This window comes from Pipistrellus kuhlii, unplaced genomic scaffold (genome assembly GCF_014108245.1).
Source record: "Pipistrellus kuhlii isolate mPipKuh1 unplaced genomic scaffold, mPipKuh1.p scaffold_m20_p_19, whole genome shotgun sequence".
In the NCBI taxonomy this organism is placed as follows: Eukaryota; Metazoa; Chordata; class Mammalia; order Chiroptera; family Vespertilionidae; genus Pipistrellus; species Pipistrellus kuhlii.
The window spans coordinates 17,839,895-17,863,682 of NW_023425504.1; the positions used below are offsets into that span (position 1 = coordinate 17,839,895).

The following is a 23,788-nucleotide window of genomic DNA, read 5'->3' on the forward strand; positions in this document are numbered from 1 at the left end:
TATACATTCTTTTGGGACACTCTATATTTTCAAATCAAGGGGGAATAGGAGAGAGGTAGAAGAAGTTGAAGGAGGGGATAAATGCTGATGGAATGGTGTGTTCATTTGGGGTGGTGAACACACAATACATTATACAGATCATGTGTTGTAAGAACTGTACACCTGAAACCTATACTTTTATTAACCAATGTCATTCCAATAAATTCAATAAAAATACCTGCAAATCATATATCTGATAAGGTATTTTTTCGCAAAATATATAAAGAACACTTACAATTCACTTTAAAAAGGCAAATAACCCAATTAAAAATCTAAGCAAGAGTTCTCAATCGACAGTTCTATATAGAAGATATACAAATGTATATTAGAACATGAAAAGATGCGCAGTGTAATTTGCCATCAAGGAAATGGAAATCAAAACCATAATAAGATACTGCCGATCCCTAGCCAGTTTGGCTCCGTGGATAGAGCTTTGGCCTGCGAAATGAAAGGTTCCAGGTTCAATTCCTGTCTCAAGGGCACATGCTCGGGTTGTGGGCTCCATCCCCAGTGGGGGACTTGCAGGAGGCAGCCGATCCATGATTCTCTCTCATCATGGATGTTTCTCTCTCTCCCTCTCTGAAATCAATAAAAATATATATTAAAAAAAACAACAACAAAAAAATGGATTATTAAAAAAAAAAAAAAAAAAAAAAAAAAGATACTGCCAGGCCAGAGTGGCTCAGTTGATTGAGCATCATCCTGTGCACCTAAAGCTTGCCGGTTCAATTCCTGGTTAGGACCGTACCTGAGTTATGGGTTTAATCCCCACTCGGGGAGCATGTGGAAGGCAATCAACCAATCAATGTTTTTCTCTCTCTCAGGTGAAGATTTAAAAAGAAAATACTAAATTGAGATATATTTAAATGGGGTCCAATAAAGATACATTTTAAAAATATATATTTTTTAAAAGTCACAACTTCACACCCACTATGATAGCTATCATAAAAAATAAAGACAATAACAAATGTTGGCAAGGAAAAAGTAGAATGCTAAAACATGGTTAGTAAGAACATAAAACACTGCTGCCACTTTGGACAAACAGTTTGGCAGCTCCTCCAAAACAAAGTTACTATATTGACCCTGCAACTCAAATCTTAAGGTATATACTAGTATTACCCAAGAGAAATGAAAACCTGTCCAAAAAAAATCTTTTACAAGAATACTCTTAATAGCCAAAAAGTGGAAACAAACCAATGTGCATCAAGGAATAAATTATCTCTGGGAAGTATTCAGTCTTAATAGCCAAAAAGTGGAAACAAACCAAATGTGCATCAAGGAATAAATTAATTAACATATGACATATTCATACAATGGAATATTTGGCAATTAAAAAAGAACAAATTTATAATATATACAACATGGATGAACCTTGAAAACATTATCCTAAGTCTAAGAAAACACTGAAAAAGGACCATTTAATGCACATGTGTCAAACACAAGGCCCGCGGGCCAAATCCGTCCCGCCAGGCCTTGCAATGTGGCCCGCACCGCGCTGTCATCACTGCACTCCGCTGCGTTTCCATCACAATGACAGTTTATGACTGTTCAGTAAACCATTCGGCCCGAGATTTAGGCTGGATTTTAGATTTTGGCCCTTTCTCTGATTGAGTTCGACACCCCTAATTTAATGCATGATCCCGTATATATGATAGGCAAATTTATAGGAAGTAGATTAGTGATTGCTTAGACCTGTGTCAGGTGAAGAGAAAGTGAATGCTAATGGGCAAAGGGTTTCTTTCTGAGGTACTGAAAAAGATTCTAAAATTAGATTGTAGTGATAGCAGAACAACTCTGAATACACTAAAAACCATTGAATTTACACTTTTAAAAAGGGTGAATTTTATGGTATGTGAAGTATATCTCAAATTAGTAACTTTTTAAAATTAGGCCCAAACTAAAAAATAAAAGCAGTACTTGACCCCCCCGGGGACAGAAAAGTAAACCACAAAACAGTTAAAAACATTTTTTTAAAACATATTTCTATTGATTTCAGAGAGGAAGGGAGAGGGCTGCCTCCTGCACGCCCCCTACTGTGGATTGAGCCTGCAACCCAGGCTTGTGCCCTTGACGTGCACTTTGGACCTTTCAGTCTGCAGGCTAATGTTCTATCCACTGAGCCAAACTGGCTGGGGCTAAAAACAATTTTTAAATAAATCAAATTTTAAAAATGAGGATGATAAATAAAAGCTAATGTAAAGAATTAAAGTCTGGAGGGGAAAATGTTTAAAGCTATATATAAAAACTGTAAATATGAAAATTTGGTACAAAATGAGTGAACAAAATATGTACAAAAATAAATATGATTACACAATATAAAAAAAAAAGAAAGAATATTATCTCTCTGACTTAGAGAAATTGACTGGAGATATTCTAAAACTAAACTTACTTTCTAGATTTCAGTCCTTTTCTATGTTTTACAACAGCATGCTTATGTTAACCAACTAAATTTATAAAAGAAACATATTTAAGATTATTCCAAATATGATACGGGATATAAACAAACAGAATGCATTATGCGACTATGAGAGTTTTTAAAGCATGGCTCTAGTTTGACATTCTTCCCCAAGAAGTCATGTCCTCTAAAACAGTGTAGGAAAAATAATGGTGCTTCCAAGATTGGGGGACAGAAGGCCATTCAACTTCTGCATTGGGTTCTTGAAGCACCAGAGAACTAGATACTTCTTCCTGGACTCAGAAGCCACATGGAAGGACCAGATGTAGGTCTTCCAGGAACAGTTCCAGCTGAGTCCAGTCTTCAAGTCATTGCAGACTAGGCACCAAACATGGATAAAGAAGTCTCCAGATTATTATAGTCCTTAACTGTTTATGCCACCTCCAGGCAATCAAGCTGTCTCAGCTAAGGCCCCAGCCATAATGGATAGGAACACAGATGAGCCATCCCTATTTAGTTCTGTCTATATTCTAGGCCCACAGAATCAATAAACATAACAAAATGTTCTTTTATATCACTAACTTTGGGATAGCTTGTTATGCAGCAATAAATAAATGGGACAGGGGTTATTTTCATTAATAAAGATACAAAAATATTTAATGAAATTTTACAAAAAGATAGCCATATCACATTCAAAGGTTATTCATGAAGATCAAGTAGAGTTTATACTAGAAATATGGTACAAGGCTGCTATAATCAAAATACAAGCTTATCACATTGAAATACATTTTAAGATTTTAATCATCAAATAGTTATGTTAAGAACTTATTTTTTTAACTTATTCAAAAAATTCAATATCTATAAATAAAATTCAACAGAACTAGGGGCATATTCATGGTTCCTTCTTTCTTAAAATGCAAGAGCTAGCTTAAAACCAACAGCCAATCTTGTACTTATTCGATCTCACAATTACTAAAATAGATAAATCTTGGGGACACAAAAAAATGAATAATACACATTACCTGATCAAGGAATTAACAATATAGAAGCAAATTCAGACATATGCATAACTGTAACATAATAAACCAAATGCTTTTATGAAAAGGGAAGAGTAAGAAATACATTCAATGAGAACAGGAGGAGACAGAGCCCAAGAATGCTTTTCTATAGTGACATTTGGTTTAGTCAATCCTATGTGATATAGAAAGAAGGAAAAGGGGCTAGTTCGGGCAAAGAGAAAAATAAGAAGAAAGGTCTGGGGCAGAATACATACTGTGGCTGGAGAATAGCGAGTATCCCAAAAGGAAATCTGAGCTGGAACCATTAGATAAGGAAGAACTCTTAAAAGTTTGTAAACAGGAGACTTCCCTGATCAAATTTGGTGTTCGATAATGCAAGTAGAAGTATACAAAAAATAAGCACACAAAGTAAACTGGAGGTGGACAGAGGATTCGGGGGAATCAATGTAGAGATACTATGAATATTCTACTTTGAGAAGGGAAAGCACATTTAGAAACAGAAAAAACATGGCTTATAGGTATAATCTTAATATATAACAATCCATAAGCAACACTAAAATAAGAAAAACGTTCATTCTTTAAATGTTGATACTACTAACAAAAAGAATTAAATATAAAGCTAAACCCTCACATTTCATACTAAAACTTTTTGATAAGACAAAAAGTTAAAACAAAAACCCTACAGAATGGACAAAAATAGAATAACCTAATTAGAACAGATAAAGTTGAGATTTCTTATATTAACAAAAATGAACAAATATTACAGAGAAAAAGTATAATATAAAAAGGAAAGTAATTAAATGATATAATATAAATAAGATAATTTATCCCTTACATAAAATTAACCCAAAATGGAAACTAAGGAGATAATTTTTTAAATTAGGAAATGACTAACTATAGTATAGTAACATATTCTTTTTCTAAAATATCGAATGTGCACCCAAAATCTTTCAAAATATTATACAAGAAATCAAATCCACACCCTAATCACAAACATATGAAAGCAAACCATATGTAAATAAATAAAGATAAATTCAAATGTAAGGAAATACAATGTTCTGTACAACTGGTTATAGCTTAAAAATAATTCTTTATCATTTTACATGGAAAAATGATCTTTATTAGTCCCAATTAATAATTTAAAAGTTCATTTACAAAACTGCACATCATATTTAGATAAGCCCATATTAATAAATAAGATTTATATTTTAGTTATTTAATTAGCAAAAAGATTAAATGGTTAATTCTCTCTAACCCATCCAGGTGTGCCTTTTATTGATTTGTTAATTCTATGAAGGAAAAAAAACTATTCACTATAGCTTTCATAAATGAAATAACTTTATTATTAAGCATGTATATTCTTTGAGTATTTTTATTCACTATTTAAACCATATGGGTTTAGCATCTATTATAAAACCTAAATGCTACTGTCTTAAGATTATGAAGAAACAAAATTAGGATGATTTGACATGGATATAACTTTTTACTCTTCTGTTAAGGAACAACACAAATAATCAAATTGGTTATGTCATTCAACCAAGAATTCTATATGGGCAAAGGCCTTTATATTTTGATAGCAGCTATATAAATTCAAGGAAAATTTAAACTTCATAATCAGGGTTTATATCAGCATATTTTTGACCAAATAATTCTTATATGCCAATAAAAGAAAATAATGCAGTAGAAAATTATGTAAAGCATGGCTTAACAGTCTTATGTATGAATATATATCCCTAGTTTTCTAACTAATTTGTTGGGTTTTTTCTAATGATCAGTATTAGAATTTTTTAAACACAATCTGACAAACCAGAGATATATGCTATATAACTCACTGAAGTTCAAAATAGAGAAGAACATGATGAACATTACCTGCATAGCACTCTTGCCCATTTTAACAACTTCAAACAACATCATGTTTTCCACTCCATTCTGTTGGTGATGACCATTCATTCGGTTTGGACCAGAAGGAGGTTTTCCTCCATTTCCACTTTTGCCCTTTTCTGCTGGGCCCTTTTTGCCTTTTTTACAAGTCTGCACAAAAACACAGGTTGGTTAAGTTATATTGCTATGTTTGAGAGTTCGAATTAAAACTAAAGAAGCAGCTGAAACCGATTTGGTTCAGTGGATAAATCGTCGGCCTGCGGACTGAAGGGTCCCAGGTTCGATTCTGGTCAAGGGCATGTACTTTGGATGCAGGCACATCCCCAGTAGGCGGTGTGCAGGAGGCAGCTGATCTATGATTCTCTCTCATCGATGTTTCTAACTCTCTATCCCTCTCTCTTCCTCTCTGTAAAACTAAAGAAGCAGACCTGGCCAGCATGGCTCAGTGGTTGAGCATCAACCCATGAACCAGATGATCATGGTTCAATTCCTGGTCAGCGAACATGCACAAGGTTTCAGCTCAATCCCCAGTGTGGGGTATGCAGGAAGCAGTCAATCAATGATCTTCTCTCATCATTGATGTTTCTCTCTCTCTCACTCTCCCTTTCTCTATTCCTCTCTGAAATCAATAAAAGTATATATTTTTTTAAAAACTAAAGAAGCAGCTGATGGGATATATATAATCATGCTTAAACCTAAAGGGGAATACCATACGTGTCATATAAAATAATATGGTGTGCCCTAGCTGGTTTGGCTAAGTGGATAAAGCGTCAGCCTAAGGACAGAAGGGTCCCAGGTTTGATTCCGCTCAAGGGCACATGTCCAGGTTGTAGGCCCAATACTCAGGGGTGGTGGTGGTTGGGGGGGGGAGGAAGAATGCAGGAGGCAGCAGATTGATGATTCTCTTATCACTGATGTTTCTATCTCTCTCTCTCTCCCTTCCTCTCTAAAATCAATATATTTAAAAAAATTTAAATTATATGGTGTGATAACCTCTTTGTGGTATCAATTGTTTCATTTATACTGCCATGCACCTCACATGACATTGTAGTTAGTCTCTGAACACTGACAAGCTTCCTAAGGCCAAACTTCTACTCCTATTAGCTGAGTTATCTTAGGCAAGTTACTTAACCATGCTGTGCTTCAGAGAGATTTCTAAAATGCAAAGTGACAATAAAAAAACTGTGCCTATAGGGGTTGCTGCCTAATCAAATAAGTAACTCATATTTAGTTTAACATTTTAGCTTGATACCTACTGTTAGTCCTTATAAATCATTAGAGGCACTGACAAAGGAATTCAAAACAGCATAAAAATAGCTGTGTATCAACCTCATTCGTGACTGGGCTCTCCCTGACACTTATTATCATGAAAATTCAATTTATGTGAACACAATGAAAATGAAGCCCCTCTGTAAAAAAAAAAAAATCGTCAATATTGGGGGTGAGGGCTCCATAAAAATCAGTGAAAAGGTTGCCTATATGCCTGAGTAAAAAATACCTCTCACAGCTCTTTATACCTTGTAGAAAAACAAGACATTCCCAAACAGTTCTTATTTCTAAAATGCCAGAGTTGCACTAAAATCTTTACAGATTAGACTAGAGACTTTCTAATGTCTCTTTTAGACCAACACATTTCTGTGACCTAGACCTAGGGTTGGTAAACTTTCTGTAAAGGACCAGCTAGGAAATATATTATTTATTTTTACAAACCTTTAAAAATGTAAAAAATAAGTCTTAACTCATGGGCAGTACAAAAACAGGCCATAGTTTGATGACCCCTTATCTACAGCTAGGTCTACAAATTTATTTCCACTGATGATGACCTGTATGCTTTACTATTTTGCTTAATAAAAGGTCCTTCTTCCTTTAAGAGTCCAAAAACACACTACTCTTAACTACTTCACAAACCTTACTAACAATTGAAAGATATTACTGGTTAACTTACATTATTTTGTTAATGATATGCAGTCTTTGTGAACCCAAGTAATTAATTCTTAATTGTAGAACGAGAGGCTTTTGTCCCCAGTAAAAGGAATTTCAAAGATAAGGGTGAAAGAAAAGATCAACTACAAAGAATACACTAGAAAAATATAAAATGTAAAATGTTAATTAACATGGAGCTATATATTTGCAATTTATCTATCATATGCCTCAATATTCCCTGTTGCTATGAAAAACTAATTAGTACAATTGAAATGGCTCAGTGAATAAGCTGAGTTATGAAAAATAATGTGCACAGAGTGATAATACAGGAAAGCACAAGAAGTAAACATGCTAACCCAATTTCAATTATATTTCTAGCAGATATGACAAAAAGAATAATTACCTGCTCTTTTGCTCCAAAGTGCCTTTTTTAAAAATCAGGTGTTTATACTTGTATACAAGGATTTTTGGTACCAAGAATTAACCAATCAAACATAACATAATGTTATTAGGAAACATGACCAATAAATTTCAACTCTATTATATGATCTATACTAGAGGCCTGGTGCATGAAAATTCATGCACTTGCGGGTCCCTCAGCCCAGCCTGTACTGTACACTCTCGCAGTCCGTGAGCCCTTGGGGGATGTCCAACTGGCAGCTGGCAGTCGGACGTCCTTAGCACTGCTGTGGAGGCAGGAGAGGCTCACTCCCACCATCACCACTGCGCTCGCCAGCCGTGAGCCAGGCTTAAGGCTTCTGGCTGAGTGGCACTCCCTCTGTGGAAGCGCAGTGATGACCAGGGGGCACTGAGGGTCTGCCCCTGGTGGTCAGTGAGCATCACAGCAACCGGTTGTTCTGCTGTTCGTTGGATTTGCATATTAGCCTTTTATTGTATAGGATATTTATGGTTCAAGACAGGGCATTCACACTGGACAGCTATTGTTGTTTTTGCTGGGGTGTGTGTGTGTGTGTGTGTGTGTGTGTGTGTGTGTGTGTGTGTGTGTTTATAATCTAAGGCAAGGGTCTTCAAACTACGGCCCGCGGGCCACATGTGGCCCGCAGAGGAGTCTGATCCGGCCCGCCAGGTTTTTTGGGCAGTGAGCGCAGCCGAGGTGTTACAGTAGGAATTAGTAGTTCATATAGTCCGGCCCTCCAGCTCTCTGAGGGACCGTGATCTGGCCCCCACTTTAAAAAGTTTGAGGACGCCTGATCTAAGGGAAAGGGGGTCAATGTCCCTGACTAGTCAGGCATTGCATGTTTTAAAAATTCTGTAGCATATCAGTTGAAAATCACTGCTATGGTGAACTTAAGCACCATCTTTCAACAGATCTATGCTCAAATTCTTTAACCACTAAGTTCTCTGGACCTTAGTTTCCTATCTATAAAATAAGGAAGTTTTCTAATCCACAAAGTTGTTCAAATATTAAATTAGATAATATGTAAATATATTACCAGAGTGCATGGAACATACATAATATAGTGCAAAACATAAAAATAGTTAATTATTATAATCCCTGATCTGACCAATTACAACTCACTCATAGCAGTGGGTATAAAAAGTTAACAAAAAGAAAGCACAAAAACTTTGAGGAGTCCTCTATGCAGTTGCCATTCTGAGTCTTATCCCAATGTGCAAATTAAATCAAAGTCAAAAGTAGAGTTTCAGATTTGCAAGATGGTTCCAAGCAAAAATGTGGTGTTTTTTAAAAATACATTTTTTATCAATATCAAAGAAAAGGGGAAAGGGAAAGAGAGATACAACATCAGTAATGATAGATAATCATTGATTGGCTGCCTCCTGAATGTCCCACACTGGGGATTAAGACCTCAACCTGGGAATGTGTGCTGACGAGGAATCAAACCGTGACCTCCTGGTTCATGGGTCAACACTCAACCACTGAGCCACGCTACCTGGGCCAAAATAGTTTTCCAAAGAATAACCATATTACCCACTAGAATTATGGCTGTCTTTGGAAAGTCTTGAGTTAAATTTTTATTCCTTCACACTTTTTCTCTCTCAAAACTTCTACTTTTAAGGGATTACAACAGCATATGAAATTATGAAAAAATGAATTATGTGCACTTTAAAATAGTATTCTGACCTAGCCAGTTTGACTCAATTGTTAAAGCGTTGGCCATGGACTGAAGATTACCCATTCGATTCTAATCATGGGCACATATCTTGGTTGCAGACTTGATTCCCAGCTGTGGTTGGGGAGCATGTGGAAGGCAACCAATCCATGAGTCTTTCTCTCATCAATATTTCTGTGTGTCTCTCTCCCCCTACCCTTCCACTCTCTCTAAAGATAAATGGAGGGAAATATCCTCAGCTGAGGATTAACAAAACAAACAAACAAAAACATTAAATAGTATTCTATGAACTAGTTCAAAATATGTCCATAATAAAATGGGATGCTATGGCCCCGCTGGAGTAGCTCAGTGTTTGAGCATCAACCTATGAACCAGGAGGTCACAGCTCAGTCCCCAGTAGTAGGTGCGCAGGAGGCTACTGATCAATAATTCTCTCATCACTGATGTTTCTATCTCTTTCTTCCTCTTCCTTCCTCTCTGAAATCAATAAAAATATTTTTCTAAATGGGATGCTATGACATCATTAAAAATTACAAATTCACCATAGAAAAGCTACTGACAAATACCATTAGGTTTTAAAAGCAGATTAAACAGTTTGCATAGTATCTGTATAAATAAAAGCCTAATATGCTAAGTGTGTGACCATTCAATCAGTCACTATGATGAGCACTGACAACCAGGGGGCAGATTATCCGTCCGGTAGTTAGCTTAAGGCTGGGGTCTGGCTGATCGGGTCTGGATGAGACAGGCTGGACACGCCCTGGAGCCTGCCCGCAGTCACTCCCCAGCCCTGATCATGCACTCATGGGATCCCTAGGCCTGGCCTGCACCCACTAATAATCTGGGACCCCTCGGGGGATATTGGAGAACTGGTTTTGGCCCAATTCCTGCAGGCCAGGTCGAGGGACCCCACCGGTGTACAAATCCATGCACTGGAACTCAAGTGAATTAAGTAAAATTCTATGTTCATGTTTATACAAAGGTTATTATATATAAAAGTATGTTCACCAAAAATTTTAAATAATTACTGCTCTATACGGTTTATCTTCATGGATAGAACATTGACCTCAGGACTGAAGGGTTCTAGGTTTGATTACAGTCAAGGGCACATGCCCAGGTTGTAGGCTCAATCTCCATTGGGGGTGTGCAGGAGGCAGCTGATAAGTGATTCTCTCTCATCATTGATGTTTCTATCTCTCTTTCCCTCTCCCTTCCTCGCTGAAATCAATAAAAATATATTAAAAAATTATTTAAAAATAATAAATTACCGTCCAGCTGGAGTGGCTTAGTGGTTGAGCATCAACCTATGATCCAGGAGGTCATGGTTCGATTCCCAGTCAGGACACATGCCTGGGTTGCAAGCTCAATTCCCAGTGTGGGGCTTGCAGGAGGCAGCCAATCAATGACTTTCACCATTAAAGTTTCTCTCCCTCTTCCTTCCTCTCTGAAATCAATAAAAAAAAAAAAATTTTTAAAGGAATAAATTACCCCTGGATGATGTTTATGGGAATTTTTTGCTTTGTACATTATACATTTCTGTATTAAGCTTTTTAAAAGTAAATGTGTCGCCGGGACCGGTTTGGCTCAATGGATAGAGCGTTGACTTGGGGACTGAAGGGCCCCGGGTTTGATTCCGGTCAAGGGCATGTACCTTGGTTGCAGGCATATCCCCAGTAGGGGGTGTGCAAGAGGCAGCTGATCGATGACTCTCTCATTGATGTTTCTAACTCTCTATCTCTCTCCCTTCCTCTCTGCACAAAAATCAATAATATATATATATATATTTTTTTTTAAAGTAAATGTGTCGCCGAAACCCATTTGGCTCAGTGGATAGAGCGTCGGTCTGCGGTCTGAAGGGTCCCAGGTTCGATTCCGGTCAACGGCATGTACATTGGTTTCGGGCACATCCCTGGTAGTGGGTGTGTAAGAGGCAGCTGGTCGATGTTTCTCTCTCATCGACATTTCTAACTCTCTCTACCTCTTCCTTCCTCTCTGTAAACAATCAATAAAATATATATTTATTAAAAAAAAGTAAATGTGTCATGAGAAAGTAAAAATCCAAAAATCACCTTTCTTAAAAAAAATGCTGATACCTGGCTAGCTTGGCTCAGTGGTTGAGCTTCAACCTATGGACCAGGAGGTCACTTTTTGATTCTTGTTCAGGGCACATGCCTGGGTTATGGGCTCCATCCTCAGTAGGGGGTGTGCAAGAGGCAGCCAAACAATGATTCTCTCTCATCATTGATATTTCTATCTCTCCCTTCCTCTCTGAAATCAATAAACATATGAATAAGTCATATTTTGCACAGTGTATTTACAGACATGCACAGAGTCAAATGTACTTTCTAAAATAGCAAAATGATTTAACCATTAGCAAAGTTATCCAGAACATGCAGGGTACCCACTCATATTCTAAACTTGTATCCTATTGACTCAGAATGTCACTTAACATTACTTTTACTGGTTATAACTACTGTCCACTGTAATCCATTAGATATAAACTGACTGTAGGTTACATTTTTAGTGTGCTTTAGAATAAGAAATTTACTGCTTTGAATTAAACTACTCATGTGTAAATAAAAATAAAGCCAACAGAGTATCATATTTAGCTTAGTACAATGTGCTTTACAAAATGAACTACTAGAAACAACAATGTATTATTAATTTCTACTTTACAGTAGTGAAAATAGATAATCAAAAGATACTTGATCTAGACAGAAGCCCAAAAACCACGTATTCAGAAGGCTTACCATACCAATCAGGAAAAAAGGCATTTTTAAGAGACAATACATATATATGAAAAACCTTAAAAATCAAAACAAATACACATATTCTGTACATACTTTTCCTTTGCCTTGCTTTTGGTTTTTTCCTTCAATGTCTTCAAAATCTGTGTCAGAAGAAAAATGTGTTTCTGACTCCCTGTGACAGAAAGATAAGCAATCATTTAAAACTGTCCTTAGAAATATAGATGGAGTTTCTAACTTTGGCCATATTTTCTCAAAGAAAGGTTGGGTTAACTTATTATAAAACTCCATCATTAGCATTAAATGTAATTAAGATGATTTTCCAAATCATATCTTAGCACATTACCAAACATATAAAATTACATAACTTGCCCGAGCCAGTTTGGCTCACTGTATAGAACGTTTGCCTACAAAAAAGTCCTGGGTTCGATTTTGGTCAAGGTCATGTACCTTGTTTGCAGGCTCAATCCCCGGTCAGGGTACATGCGCAAGGCACCAATCAATGTATCTTTCTTAACATAGTTGTTTATCTTTGTCTCTCCCTCGCTCTTCCACTATCTCTAAAAATCAATGGAAAAATATCCTTGCTGCCCTAGCTGGTTTGGCTCAGTAGAAAGAGCAATGGCCTTCGGAATGAAAGATCCCAGGTTCAATTCCAGTCAAGGGCACATGCCCAGGTTGCAGGCTCAATCCTCAGTGGGGGTGAGCAGGAGGCAGCCAATCAATGATTCGCTTTCATAACTGATGTTTCTTTCTCTCCCTCTCCCTTGCTCTCTGAAGTCAATAAAAATATTTTTTTAAAGAAAAAAAAAAGAAAAATATCCTCAGGTGAGGGTTAAAAAAAAATTATATAACTAGTCCTAGCCAATTTGGCTCAGTGGATAGTCAGTCTGCAGACGGAAGGGTTCCAGGTTCGATTCTGGTCAAGGGCACATGCCTAGGCTATGGGCTCAATCCCCAGTGGGGACAGGGGTGAGGCGTGGGTATACAGGAGGCAGCCAATCAATGATTTTCTCTCATCATTGATGTTTCTATCTTTCTCTCCCTTCAGCTCTGAAATCAATAAAAATAGATTTTTTAAAATTACATAACTTGTTAAAACTGATTTGTCTCAATGGATAGAGCTTCGGCCTGTGGACTGAAAGGTCCCAGGTCAAGGGCATGTTACCTTGGTTGCAGGCACATCCCCAAGTATGGGGGGAGGGAGGGTGCAAGAGGCAGCTGATCGATGATTCTCTCTCATCGATGTTTCTAACTCTCTATCCATCTCTTTTCCTCTCTGTAAATAATCAAAATATATATTTTTTAAAAATTACATAACTAACTACAAAAACAATAATCTGAAACACCAATGTCTAAACATTTATTTTATTAATTTTTTACCAAAACATAGAAACGAAACCAGTGGCTCTCAAAACTTTAACCCTAGGAACTATGGTGCTGTTAAGATGGCTGTTTTCATTCATTCGTTGATTCAAATACCATGGTGCTCAGGGAAAACTATATATTTTTTATTTCTATTTATTATTTGTTAATGGTCATCTGAGGATATTTATTTCCATTGCTTTTTAGAAAGGGTGTTGTGCTCTAACCGGTTTGGCTCAGTGGATAGAGCGTTGGCCTGAAGACTCAAGGGTCCCAGGTTCGATTCTGTTCAAGGGCATGTACCTTGGTTGCAGGCACATACCTAGTGGGGAGTGTGCAGGAGGCAGCTGACCGATGTTTCTAACTCTCTATCCCTCTCCCTTCCTCTCTGTAAAACATCAATAAAATATATATATATATGTGTTTTTTTTGTGTGTTTTTTTTAAAGGGCGGTGGAAGGAGGGATGGGGAAGGGGAGGGGTAGGGAGAGTAAAAAGAGCGGAAAGGGAGAGGTAAGACAATAGAGGGAGGGAGAGAGGGAAAGAGGGAGGGAGAGACATAGATGTGAGAGAAACATGGATTGGTTGCTTCCCCCACGTGTCCGATCAGGGCCAGGATGTAATCTGTACACAGGTAGGTATGTGACCGTGACCCAGAAAGAGACTCACGACCCTTTGGTGCACAGGCTGACATTCTAACTACTGAACCACACAGGTCAGGGTAGGAAAACTGTATTTTAACACTAGGCATTGACTGAATTTTATTACAAAATTTTAGCAATATTAAAGATCCTCTTTCTCTACTACCTCACTCAGAAATACTTATAAATCTAGATGTAGCTATATAAACCATGTATTTCTGAAAGAATCCTATATAATAAAAGGGTAATATGCAAATTCACCCTAAAGGCCGAATGACCGGAAACAACTGGTCACTATGATGCACACTGACTACCAGGAGGCAGATGCTCAACACAGGAGCTTCCCCCTGGTGGTCAGGGCGCTCCCACAGGGGGAGCTCTGCTCAGCCACAAGCCAGGCAGAAGGCTGAGAGCACAGGATCCTCAGGCTACCAGAGGGATGTCTGGCTGCCAGCTTAGCAGGTAGACATCCCCCAAGGAGTCTGTGAGAGGGCACAGGACTGAAGAGCCCAAGTTCAATTCCAGTCAAGGGCACATGCCTGGGCTGCAGGCTGAGAGGACCCCTGCCCCCCAATGCCAATGTACAGATTTTCATGCTCCAGGCCTCTAATATATGAATAAAACACTTTGAAACATAGTAGGGAAGTGCTAATTGACCAAAATCCTTTATGAAGACGTGGTAAGCTATTGGCAGAAAAACTGGTTCAAAGAATTGTGCCTTACTTTGGAGTAGAAGGGGTGATTTTGTATAACCTGGATATTCTTACACATATGGAAACAAAGTTAATTTAAATTTACATGTGATACTTCCTTATGTTAACATGGATCTAAATCACATGTGTCAAACACAAGGCCCGCGGGCCAAATCCGTCCTGCCAGGCCTTGCAATGTGGCCCACACCGCGCTGTCATCACTGCACTCCGCTGCGTTTCCATCACAATGACAGTTTATGACTGTTCAATAAACCATTCGGCCCGCGATTTAGGCTGGATTTTAGATTTTGGCCCCTTCTCTGATTGAGTTCGACACCCCTAATCTAAATAATAGTAGCATGCCCTCATTTAAATCCTTTAAGGCAAGGCATACTTCCTATTTGGGTCAGAATGGATTTTAGAATCAAGCCACACCCATAAAAGATATATGTTTTACCACTGTAAATGTATAAACCTAGTACTAGATTTGCTTAAAATATAAGGATCAAAATGAAAAGCTATCAACTATGTTTCTTCTATTTCCATTTTCATTGCTACAATAACCAGTTGTCTAGAGGCTGTGAGATAGGAGGAATACTTTATAAATCTAAAGTAATGGTTAAGATACTGGGGAGGAGGAGCAGAAGTTACTATTTATATAGCACTTATCTACAAAGTAATTTAAACAATGTATTGAAGATAGTGGCAATCCTAACTGTGTCCTATAATGTTGTGAGGAAAGGGTCTGTAATAAATACCATTTCCAAGAGTTTATGCACCAAAAACTGAATGGCTACTATAATATTAACCCTGAAACTCGTGCCTGTTACATCTTAAGAAGATTGCTGTCATCAATATTTTTCTCACATGCCTATATGGCCTTGCAAAAAAAAAAGCAAAAAACAAACAAAACAAAAAAAACCCTGAAAATGTTTTTAAATATCTTGGTGTATAGTAATACTTCTTTCTACCCAAGAAATTTGTGGGACATCACTTCTCTTAGCTCAATAACTACTGTTTTTAAGTTTACAAGCAAACACTGGTCTTCACAAAATTCCAATGGTCAAGGAGTAATCAAAAGCTAAATTATATCTTAATCATCATCTCCAGGTTATCCCATCTAAGAATGAGCCATTAGAGTTTGATAACTAACTGGGAAAAACTTCCTAAGAAAGCTGAAGTGAGTAGTCAGTATACAAGTCTAAAATATCCTCAACCAAAGAAATATTCTCTTGAATCTGTCTTTCTCTGGTGCTTTCCTCTGGTTTTAAGATCAAAACAACAAAAGCCTATCCTGGGTAAAATAGATATGTTTAAGAAACATACTGCTTAACCTTTAAGTGGCTTGAAAAGTCAGCTATCACAATCTTCCACTCCCTTCTCTACCCTGCTTCCTATCTGGAAAATACTATTCACATCCAAAAATCAATTCCCTCTTATCTATTATCCTATTTCAGGCCCTACTTAAGATAATGAAACAGTCAAAGGTCTAGTTTATAATACAAACCTTATAAATCATCTCTAACCTTTAATATATAAGAAATTCACAAGGTAATTTCTTGATAGTCAAATCAAAATTTATTTTCTCAGATATCCCAAAAACAAAAAGAAAAATAAATTTTCCTCAAAAAAATTAATATAGAGTCAATATACAGTGGGATTAAAATCACATTAGCCAAGCCAGTATGGTTCAGTGATTGAGCATTGACCTATGAACCAGGAGGTCACGGTTCAATTCATGGTCAGGACATGCTTGTGTTGCGGGAAGCAGCTAATTAATGATTCTCTCTCATCATTGATGTTTCTATCTTTCTCTCCTTCTCCCTTCCTCTCTGAAATCAACAATATATATTTTTCTAATTCACATTAAAAATCGAACTTTGAGCCCTGGCCTGTGTGTATAATGGTTGGAGTGGGCCCAGGAACAGAAGGGTCGTGGGTTCAATTCAAGGACGCAGGCATGTACCTGGGTTGCACTCCCTGCCCTTTGTCTTCCCATATGTGTGAGAGACAACCAGTTGATGTTTCTCTCTCCCTCTCCTCCCTCCCTCCCACTCTCTCCGAAAAGCAATGGAAAAATAGCCTCAGGTGAGGTTTAACAAAAAAAAAAAAAAAAATCATACTTTGAAATATTGTCCCTATCCCAGTAGATCCTTAGTATCCACTGAAAATAAAATTATTTAAAAAATGAAAATCTAGCCAGAACCAGTTTGGCTCAGTGGATAGAGCATCCACCTGAGGACTGAAGGGTCCCAGGTTCCATTCTGGTCAAGGGCATGTACCTTGGTTGAGGGCACATCCCCAGTGGGGGGGTGTACAGGAGGCAGCTGGTCGATGTTTCTCTCATTGATGTTTCTGACTTTCTGTCCTCTCCCTTCCTCTCTGTAAAAAAAAAAATCAATGAAATATATATATATATATATATATATATATATATATATATATATTCAAATGAAAATTTAGCCCTAGCTGATCTGGCTCAATGGATAAAGCATCAGCCTGGGACTGAAGGGTCCCAGGTTCGATTCCCAGTCAAGGGCACATGCCCAGGTTGCAGGCTTGATCCCAGTAGGCAGCAGAAGGCAGCCAGTCAATGATTCTCGTTCATCATTGATGTCTCCAGTTCTCTCTCTCTAAAATCAATAAAAAAGAATTTTTTTTTTTTTAAAGAAAACCCATACACCATCAAAAGCAAATACTGACTGCCATTATGCACAAGGATAACTATCTGTTGTTTTCAAATTTTTTAGCAACCAGGCTTTTAAAATCAAGTCTTATGAAGACCCTTATAACAAATACTAGAAGCCCGGGAGCCCTCTGGGAGCAGGACTAAGCCAGCAGTCTGACATCCTTAGCGCTGCCACTGAGGTAGGAGCTCCCACCACCGCCACTACACTTGGCTTGCCAGCCATAAGCCCAGCTTCTAGCTGAGTGGTGCTCCCCCTGTGGGAGCCCACTGACCACAAGGGGCAACTCATGCATTGAGCATCTGCCTCCTGGTGGTCAGTGTGAGTCATAGTATCCAGTTGTTCCACTGCTCGGTTGATTTGCATATTACCCTTTTATTATATAGGATGGTATGGTATATGTATGTGCAAAGTTAAAGGGATCCACAAGCACTTGTACTTTCACTGAGGCATCTTGTAAAACTGGGATATAATATGAAAACCACTATTACATATAGTAGTTCTAATTCTTTCCAATATCGTCAAAACTTAGAATAAAAGTTGAACAAGGTATATAGGAAGCCACTTTGTGCATCAATAAACATGTAATTATTTCTGCAAAAATATGGAGCATGTCCCACCCTCCTAGATTTGTTTCATTGTATCATCATTTGATGTTATAGAAAGATGACATTACATCCTAAGTACTACTGCATAATAAGCAGTCCTTACTGAGAACACATAACTTTTTAAGAATTTCATGACACTTCCTCAAAAACAATTACTACTGTAAAACCAAGTGTGGATTCAACTGCACAGCAAAAATAATAAATGGTGCAGTATCTAAATTTTAAAAGTAAGTTTAAAATGTAGTACAAAAAGCTCAGAATAATTACTGTTTCAGAATCCAATGAGCATTAATATAAATTGTTTTAAAGTATAAATACTATGCTGTATCTTATGTATTAGATATTCTCAACCAGAAGTAATTTTAAGTGAAGTTAATACATTTCCTATTTTGTGGAAAAACAAGTATATAAAAGTCATCATAATATACTTACTGAAGTAGATTAAAATCAGTTGGTATTTCTGGAGCTGCTATCATTTCTTTATCATCTTCTGGAACGCCCCAATGTCAGAAATATATTCATATATTTACGTGGGTAAAAATGATGGCTCGCTTCCTTCTTCTAAGACAGAAAATTCCTTTAAAGGGGAAAAAATGCCGTATCTATTATAAACATACCAAAAATATTGGAAAGGGTATCTACACTCAAAACCTAAATTCCCCTGTGCCTGCTACTGTGTTTCAGTAATTATTTCTTTCCCTTGAATTTGACTGCTCTTTCTATATATGATTTATTACAACTATTGTAGTCCCACAATAGCAACAACAGATACAAAGAAAGAAGCTTGTATTACAGACAATTATTTTTAACATTTGCTAAGATTCTCTAGTCTGGATTTAAAAAAAATAAAAAATAAAAATAAATAAATAAATAAATAAACCATATAATCCTGACTAGGTACATGATATGACTCTTTACTGGTACTGAAATCCTTATAATAAGTTTAAAACATAATACAAGATGTCTGAAAACGCTATCTTTTGCTGGTAACGTACAGTACAGTCAAAAGAAACAGATAAAAAAATTAAGATATTTTGAAACACTATAAAAGCAGGTTCTTCTACTATAGAAGAAACATACAGTCCAAAATCTTGCTTATTAATATTAATAAATAACCACTTCATAATAATATCGCATTGTGTTTAATAGGAAAGGGGGGAAATGCTAGCTCTGATCTATTCCCTTTCCCTCAAGGAACTTGTAATCAATTTAAATACCAATAACATCATGTGGATAACAGTGTAAATTTGGCCATAGGAAGAGTATTATTTCTAGTTTTGAAATTCAACGACGCAGTTCCTAAATGAAAGAATGACCTAAGAGCAAATGACAAGTCTAACAAATACAGAGAGATAAAATAGGCTGGGTGTAGAGTTTTTAATCTTATGTGTAACATTGTTTTATAATTTTCTTATGCTTTTCTTGCCAAGTGAATCTAGGACCTGGTGGCCACCTAAAGAAAAGGCAGGTCAGACTAAACATGTCCAATAATAATAAGTGTTCAAATATCATATACTAATAAACTTCTAATGATCTTTCCAATAGAGCAGGTGTTATACAAGAAACTGGTAATTTGCTTTTTCCATTAATACTACAGCTCTAAAAACATCAATAATGGCACAGCATTTCCCAGCTCACTCTAATGAAGTTACTATTAATAGCAAAATAATGAAGTAATAAGAGAAACAAGAATTTATAACTCACAAAGTAAACCCTAAAAAATCCAGGGTTGTCTACCAGGGGTCTTCAAACTTTTTAAAGTGGGGGCCAGATCACGGTCCCTCAGAGAGCTGGAGGGCAGGACTATATGAACTACTAATTCCTACTGTAACACCTTGGCTGCGCTCACTGCCCAAAAACCTGGCGGGCCGGATCAGACTCCTCTGTGGGCCGCATGTGGCCCCCGGGCCGTAGTTTGAAGACGCCTGGATACCATCACTTTTAGCTTACTTTTTTTATTCTAAAGAATAATCGCATTATAAAATCTTTGTTTAGACATGACTGTTAGCATGATCGTCTTGCAATAAATCATGGTCAAAGGATTGTTCCCCAAGACCACTAATTGTTCAGCTTATTGTGACCTAAGATGTTATCTAAATAGTACACCAGAATTCTGAGGCTTGCCATTACATGTGGGACACACCTAGCTTCCTAAAAACTCAAACTTATTTTAAAAGAAAAGTATTGCCCTCGCTGATTTGGCACAGTGGATAGAGCGTTGGCCTGTGGACTAAATGGGTCCCAGGTTCAATTCCTGGTCAAAAGCACATGCCTGGGTTTCAAGCTAGATCCCCAGTAGGGGGTGTGTAGAAGGCAGCCAATCAATGATTCTCTCTCATCATTGATGTTTCTATCTCTATCTCTCTCTCCCTTCCTCTCTGAAATCAATAAAAATATATTTTTTAAAAAATAAAAAGAAATGTATTTTTTAAGAAAGAAAAAAATTATGGTTTTTTTGTTTGTTTGTTTTAAGAGAGCTGGAGAGGTATAGAGGTAAATAAGTTCTAACCAACACGTCAGGTTATCTAGATGGCAAGAAAGTGCTTGCTCAGTTTGTCCGCGTACCTGACCCTAGTCTCTCTGAGCATTTTACAAAACCAAACTTGCTGCATCCATTAGATATACAGTTTTTTAAGCAGACATTAAAGATAATTCATAAATATATTCCCCTAAGAACAAAAACAATGTATCAGCTCTGAGAAGCAGAGTACTAAATAAAAAATAAGTAGCGTGATATACTACATTCTTCTACATAGCATAAAATTTCTAGTGAACAAGTATTGTCAGGTCAAATTATTTAGCTCAGTATAAGGTTATACTAACATGTGCTTAGAAACTAGAAACTAAAACAGAAGAAAAATGGAATTTATAAAGATGTGAGTCTTCCAGACAAGGAATCTATTTTTTAAAAAGAAATACCACCTAACAAATTTAGAAAAAAATTATTAAATTGGCCAACTCTCTATGCCCAGTAAAATACTTGTTTTTAAAAGTTTCTAAATATCAAAAATCCATCCAACCAATTAAGAATATCCACCATGTGCCAAACGCAGTGCAGGTCACTGGACATACGGTGGTGAAAAACGAGAGTAATAATCCTTGCCCTTATGGAAACCTGCAATAAATATGAAAATATATTTATTCCACCCTGACCAGAGTGGCTCAGTTGGTTGGAGCATCTTCCAGTATACCCAAAGGTTACGGGTTTGATTCCCGGTCAGGGTATATACACCTTAGGTTGTGGGTTGTTCCATTCTCAGGTCAGGACCAACTGATGTTCTCTCTCACATCCATGACTCTCTCTGTCTCTCTTTTTCTTTCCCTCTCTCTTCTCCCTATCTCTGTTTCCCTCTCTAAATAAAACCAATAAGCATATCTTTGGGTAAGGATTAAAAATATATAATTATAGCCGAAACAGGGTTGGCTCAGTGGATAGAGCGCCAGCCTGCGGACTGAATGGTCCCGGGTTCGATTCCGGTCAAGGGCATGTACCTTGGTTGCGGGCACATCCCAGTGGGGGGTGGTGTGCAAGAGGCAGCTGATCGATGATTCTCTCTCATCCATGTTTCTAACTCTCTATCCCTCCCTCTCTCTTCCTCTCTGTAAAAAAAAAAAAAAAAATCAATAAAATATATTTTTAAATATATATATATATAATTATATTTATTTCTATAAGGCACCTAACTCAACAGCCACCTAATATTAAACATAGGAATAGTAAATTCCATGTTTCTGAATTTTCACTGTTTTAAGCATTCTCTAAATAACCAATTTACCACCCAAACAGTTCTTCACTGCTCAAGAGCTGAGACATTTCCCCTTTTTATTTTAAATGTCTACAGCTTTATATAAAGACAATTTGCTTCCTCCAAAGATTTAGATTAAAAAATTTACAACCAAAGACTTTAAATGTACTTAATACCATTTCACTTAAGTTGGAAAACCCCAAACTGTAAGACCATGTTAATGCTCAATAAAAGTATTAAATTAAATAGGCAAACTTATCACATCATTTCTGGTCTACTATAGGCTATTAATATTTTTAAGAATATGCTCAAAGATCACAAGGTGGAGCTCTCACCTAATGTCAAGGAAAAACTTCTGAGGTTTTTATCACATGAACCAATTCTCTATAACTGCTATAAAGGAGTTAACATTCCAACAGCTTTGGAGAATAAAGCATAGAAATGAAAGATGCTTTAACTCTCAACTACTATTTTCCTTTGGGAAGGGGTGGGGGGAGATATATCCAAAAACAACTAGCTTCTTTTTCTCCTTACTGAAAACTAAGTGAACCCATTTTATACTACCCTGTTTCCCCGAAAATAAGACAGTGTCTTATATTAATTTTTGCTCCCAAAGACGTGCTAGGTCTTATTTTCAGGGGATGTTTTATTTTTCCATGAAGAATACGGTACACATTTATTGTTAAATGAAAATAAAGGAAATTTATTACCTGTATACGGTACGGTAGTACGGTAGTTGTCAACACAAACCAGACAAACTGTGAATCCTACAGTATCAAGAATTTACTCATTTATTCAATGACAATCATATCATCATCTTCTAACATCATCATAACAATCCAATTCCTGAATTTCCTGGTGAATTTCTTGTGACTCCATTTCTTTCAGAATCAGTGGACCGAATCTCTCATGTTTAGCCTGGGGGGGGCCCTTATTTTTGGGGGGATGCCTTATATTTCACTCAGAAGGAAACCTGTAAGTAGGTCTTATTTTCGGGGAAACATGGTAGTAGATAGGTTGCGTAATATACTGTAAAACCACTTCCTTAGGCTTAATGTTCAGTATACAGCCATTAAAGGTTTATTAAATACATTCATATATAATTACTGGATTAAAAAGGAATAGATCATAATAGATTAATTCTGTATGTTAAATTCAAGTACACACTCACAAGTACTGCTTTTAATATAAATAGTTCTAAAAACTGAATCATGCTCACCATAACACTTCAAATTATCTATAATGATATATGTTTATAGTCTGTTACTCGAAGTTTATATTCCAAGTTAAATTAATTCAATAACAAATAAAAAACTTTCTACTTCCACTTCTGTAAAATCTGTTTTCTTCGTAAAATAATTGTTTCAAAGTTCTTTTAATTCAAGCCAACTGGTCTCAAGACAGAAAATAAGAAAAAACAAAATACAGCCTTCACTAAGCAAGGCCCCTCAGAATTCACATATTATTTAGGAGTGATTAATTACAACAATGAGCTAAATTCACATGTTAGCACTCGTAAATGGTCTACAACATGATATAAGCACAATGCATTAAAATCATCACACCCATTCACATTGGGCACCACTGGCTCACTGGCAGATTTCAAGTAATAACAGATATCAAGGCAGATTTCATAGAAAAGTAGATGAAGACAGGATAATCCTGGATTTCAAGAGAAATCCAAATATTTTATTTCACATAGTATTCTCTAATTGGTTACATCAAAAACTTTCAAATTTATTTATTCAAGGTAGCAGAAAATACTTAACTGAAATATTCAGTCTATTAATAATTCTTATGAAAACGGATATACAATTCAATTAATAAACAATAATAAAGCCAAAGTGTAAATTAAACAGCTGTATAGACAAATGATGGGAAATTTTAATCTAAAATTTAGAATTGCAGTTACTAACCACATTTTTTTCATTTTAATATGACCACAAAATACAT

The 23,788-nt window shown here is 36.7% G+C and overlaps 1 protein-coding gene across 11 annotated transcripts in view; it reads right to left on the reverse strand.

Annotated features, from left to right (window-relative positions):
- Nucleotides 1-23,788, reverse strand: part of STAG2 (stromal antigen 2) — a 147,648-nt gene that overhangs the window by 66,482 nt on the left and 57,378 nt on the right. For 8 of the 11 annotated variants that reach the window (XM_036443256.2, XM_036443259.2, XM_045583547.1 and 5 more), the window contains exons 2-4: nt 18,522-18,666; nt 12,194-12,272; nt 5,323-5,484 (exon numbers count right to left, since the gene is read on the reverse strand). In XM_036443256.2, coding sequence (XP_036299149.1) covers nt 5,323-5,484; nt 12,194-12,272; nt 18,522-18,565 — 285 coding nt within the window. In that variant the 5' untranslated portion in view covers nt 18,566-18,666. Of the gene's footprint in view, nt 1-5,322; nt 5,485-12,193; nt 12,273-15,617; nt 15,655-18,521; nt 18,667-23,788 lie in introns of those variants that run through there. The other 3 variants (XM_036443260.2, XM_036443262.2, XM_036443263.2) reach the window with 3 other exon arrangements.